Genomic DNA, 3,875 nt, shown 5'->3' with positions numbered 1-3,875 from the left:
TCACAGGGATGCTCTCACAGGGATGTGTTCACAGGGATGCTCTCACAGGGATGTGCTCACAGGGATGCTCTCACAGGGATGCTCTCACAGGGATGCTCTCACAGGGATGTTCTCACAGGGATGCTCTCACAGGGATGTTCTCACAGGGATGTGTTCACAGGGATGTGCTCACAGGGATGTGCTCACAGGGATGTTCTCACAGGGATGCTCTCACAGGGATGCTCTCACAGGGATGTTCTCACAGGGATTCTCTCACAGGGATGCGCTCACAGGGATGTGCTCACAGGGATGTGTTCACAGCAATATACCCATAAGCATTTAAGAAACTCAAGTTTGATCAAACAAGATTAAGTCTACATTTTTGCTGCTGTTCTCCAATTTACAGGCAAAATGAAATTGAACAAAATACCATACATACAAGTTATGAAAGAAAATGACTCTCTGAGTGGTTTACCCTAAACTGAAAGACCAGGACTTTGGTTTGAGCTGGTCAGGATAAGGCCATGTTCCCTGTGGCTTGATTATAAGGTCAAAGAACTAGGTATGGCCTAAGTGTGAATTACAACTAGATGCAATTCACCTTTCTTGGAATCAAGAGCTAAGTCGATGTTAGAATTGCCTATATGCAGAAGTGCTCTGTGAAGCTATGCTACTCGGGATCTAGAACTGGTGAGGCAGGAAAGTCTTAACTGTGCCCTTTACATACAGAAACTACAGAGTCCATTAAATCAGGACTTCTAGTCAACTGTGCCAGCAGCACCGCAGGTTCTTTCCTGGGCTGAGCACAAGAAACAGGATTAGAGCGTTTGTGTTTCAACAATATGAGTGGCTATTCTTCTAGTAAGGAACTAAGGCAGGGTAAATGAGCATCCTTAGCTAAAACTATGCTGGGAACACAGGGAAGCTCTAAGGAACTAAGGCAGGGTAAATGAGCATCCTTAGCTAAAACTATGCTGGGAACACCTCCAACTGCCAACATTTAGCAATTTTAATGACAAAGTTTTAGCATTGCCCAGGGTTCATAATCAACTAACAATTTACAAAAATCAATTGGGAACATAAGATGATATAAAATGTGCTTGCTCTGTTTATTAAAAAATAATGAATAGAGTTAATGGTTTCAGTTAGAATCATTTTTGAGATTATCAATAAAACTTCTTTGCAAAACCAGTACTGTGAACCCTTTCACCTAATTTGAATTGGTCCTAAATTATGAAGGCTAAAAAAAAAAAACCTTACAAACTCAAAAAACTTCTATCTCACCTGAACTCTCTCCAGGGCAGCTCAAGGGTTTGTAACAACAAGGTCATTTGTCACAGACACATACACGCACACACACACTCACACTCACAATTTAAGTTCCCAGAAATGTGAGGGAAAGTGGTGTGAATTGTGTGGTAATAAGTGGGTTATATCCACATTTAAAACTGTGAAATGCTAACACCCATTATAAAGACAAATAGGAAGGTACAACTTCATTGTTGAAAACTATTTCCCTTCCATCAGTCCAAGGATTCATGCATCAATATTTTAGATGAACTGTTAATTACAAAATCAATTAAAAATTATTTCTAAAAACAGTCACGCATCCCTGGCTCTCATGGGGGCAATTTGGGCAGAAGGTCTCATCTTGCCCAGACCGCGCCAAATCACAAAGTCGTCATCCACAAGTAAGCAAAAGCAATCTGGTTTTTCATTTTTCAGCACGGCTGAGCCCAGCCTGAGATTGATCGTCACATATGGCCCCAGAAAACAAACTGTCAATACCTTGAATACTGCAGAATTTGAACAAATAGCCATCCGCCCATTCAAGCCACTCATTGCATCCCATTTAACAGATTTTATTGACAGTTTCCTTCTTGTAATTAAGGGGAAAACTACTGGCCGGCAACCAAGATAAAGTTCAAAGATAGGGTCAAAACAAAAGCAGCTGGAACGAGTGCCGTGTGACTGTCAATGGTACATGGTTTCAGAGCCGTTATTGACACGCAGGTATCTGATGATCAGCCCGTCATTAGGAGGGATCTATCCTGAACTTTATGCAAATGTTAAGAGAGACTTAATACTACAATCTAGCCTTAGGGAAGGCACAAAGGGGAAATATAACAAAATACCAACCATTTTGACTTACCAGAGTATGCCCCTATTTTAGCCCACTCCTGTTCAAGCTAGGCATAGGAATTCCTATAATTCTTAATCTCTACTGACTGTAGCACTTTCAACAGAATGTGATGACTAGAGAATTCCAGGCTATGGTTTTTTTCACAATGAAAATCAAAGGGCAACATGGCGTGTATTTTTCTCAACTGCAAAATTGGCCTTTTTGAGAGGAAAGGTGGGGACTGTTTCCTCATAACTCACTGACGTTGACTTGCGCAGAAACAACAATGAAGCTAATTTTGTCCCAAGAGTGCCCATTTAGGTGAGTCCCTCAAGACCGTCTGCTTTGCTGCGGTTCAAATTAGTAAAAGCGTAGGGTGGTAAAAGTGTCAGAGTTTCTGAGAGCAAGTAAATAAAAAATGTTCCCTCTAAGTTTATTTTTCTCTCTCTTAACTTTTCACTAGAAAGCTGCGCTGATTATAATTTTGCTGACTCATGGAGAACTTACAAACTAGGTCTCACAAATCCCCAAGAAGAGAAGGAAAGGGGAAAAGCTGACATCTTTAACAACGCAACAATGACCACATCAATATGCCAACCTGAATTAGCAAGAGCTATTGCTTTGAGGGTGACGAATTCTTCCTTCTCTAGCTTCATGCTCTTGTACTTCTTCACCAGCTGCAGGATAGCATTATTTAGGTCAAGAAGGCCTGCTAATTTGGACTGGTCTTCATCCATTATATAATCGTCTGCATAGACAAGTTCATCCTCAAACGAAAGCGATCGGTACACAACGCCGAGGATCAGAATCTCCATCCATGCACTCTGGAGGAGGCTCATCTGGTCTGCCAGGGACAGTGTGGAGAAGCCTGAAAAAGAAGCAGGGTAGATCAGGTTACTCTAAAGCTGGGATTTCTTAAGGCAACCTGCACTTCCTAGGGTGGGTAGCCTCTGCTGTGGAGCTCAGAACTATGCTGTACTCTAATTAGGAGCCATTCAGTCCTCCAACCCCAATATCTTTTTGTGTACCCAAAGTTGAAGCCACGAGGGAGGCAGCTTCTGTGGTAGGTGCTATGGTAGGGTCTGGAAACATGATCGAGGTTTGGTTTTCTTTCCTATTTGCAGAGAGAGCAAAACCCTATCTCTTTGCTCTATTTCCAACATTAAAGGCAGTGAGATTTTTCAGGTACCTTCCACTACCTAGTTATAAAAAAAAACAAAACATATTGATGGGGAAGATAAAGGCAAACATAATCCCCCGCACCCCGGAAAGAAAATGATTTAAACCTCGAGAGTCACCAACTTGGAAATGTGTCTCCGTAATGGCCATGTGATGAATTAAAACCAAGTGAGCACTCTTGCCTGGCTGTGTATCCCTGCTGTCATTAGTACAGATCTCTCTTTTAAATACTCACTAGTACATAAAGAAGAAATCTTAGCTCACCTGCCTCCTTACCCAAGAGAAAAGCCGCATTTCACTCTTATTATTAAAGTCTATTTGTTTAAGAGTCTAAATATAGAGATAAAAGTGTTTGGTGGGAAAAACTGGCAGAGAGCCAGAGCCCATATAAAAATATTGGCTGGGCTCAGGCACTGGCCGGGTCATTCATCCCAGGCAGGGCAATGAACTTGTTTTTGCATCTGGGAAACATAAAACATGAAACTTTTCTTTCTTTTTTTTTTTTTTTTTACTTATTTTACCTGTACAAGTGATTGACTTGGACCTATGTGTGCATGCCGTGTGTATGAATGGCACCCACAGAGGTCAGAAGAGG

General features: G+C 41.6%; 1 protein-coding gene across 11 annotated transcripts in view; it reads right to left on the bottom strand.

The window, feature by feature from the left end:
• The window catches only part of Esrrg (estrogen related receptor gamma), a 606,111-nt gene that overhangs the window by 13,312 nt on the left and 588,924 nt on the right, over positions 1 to 3,875 (bottom strand). For all 11 annotated transcript variants that reach the window (XM_021166361.2, XM_029477729.1, XM_029477722.1 and 8 more), the window contains one exon: positions 2,700 to 2,969. In XM_021166361.2, the coding sequence (XP_021022020.1) occupies positions 2,700 to 2,969 (270 nt within the window). The remainder of the gene's footprint in view (positions 1 to 2,699; positions 2,970 to 3,875) is intronic.

Source organism: Mus caroli, chromosome 1 (assembly GCF_900094665.2).
Source record: "Mus caroli chromosome 1, CAROLI_EIJ_v1.1, whole genome shotgun sequence".
In the NCBI taxonomy this organism is placed as follows: Eukaryota; Metazoa; Chordata; class Mammalia; order Rodentia; family Muridae; genus Mus; species Mus caroli.
The sequence above is the reverse complement of the archived record's forward strand: the minus strand, read 5'-3'. Positions and strand labels throughout refer to the sequence as shown.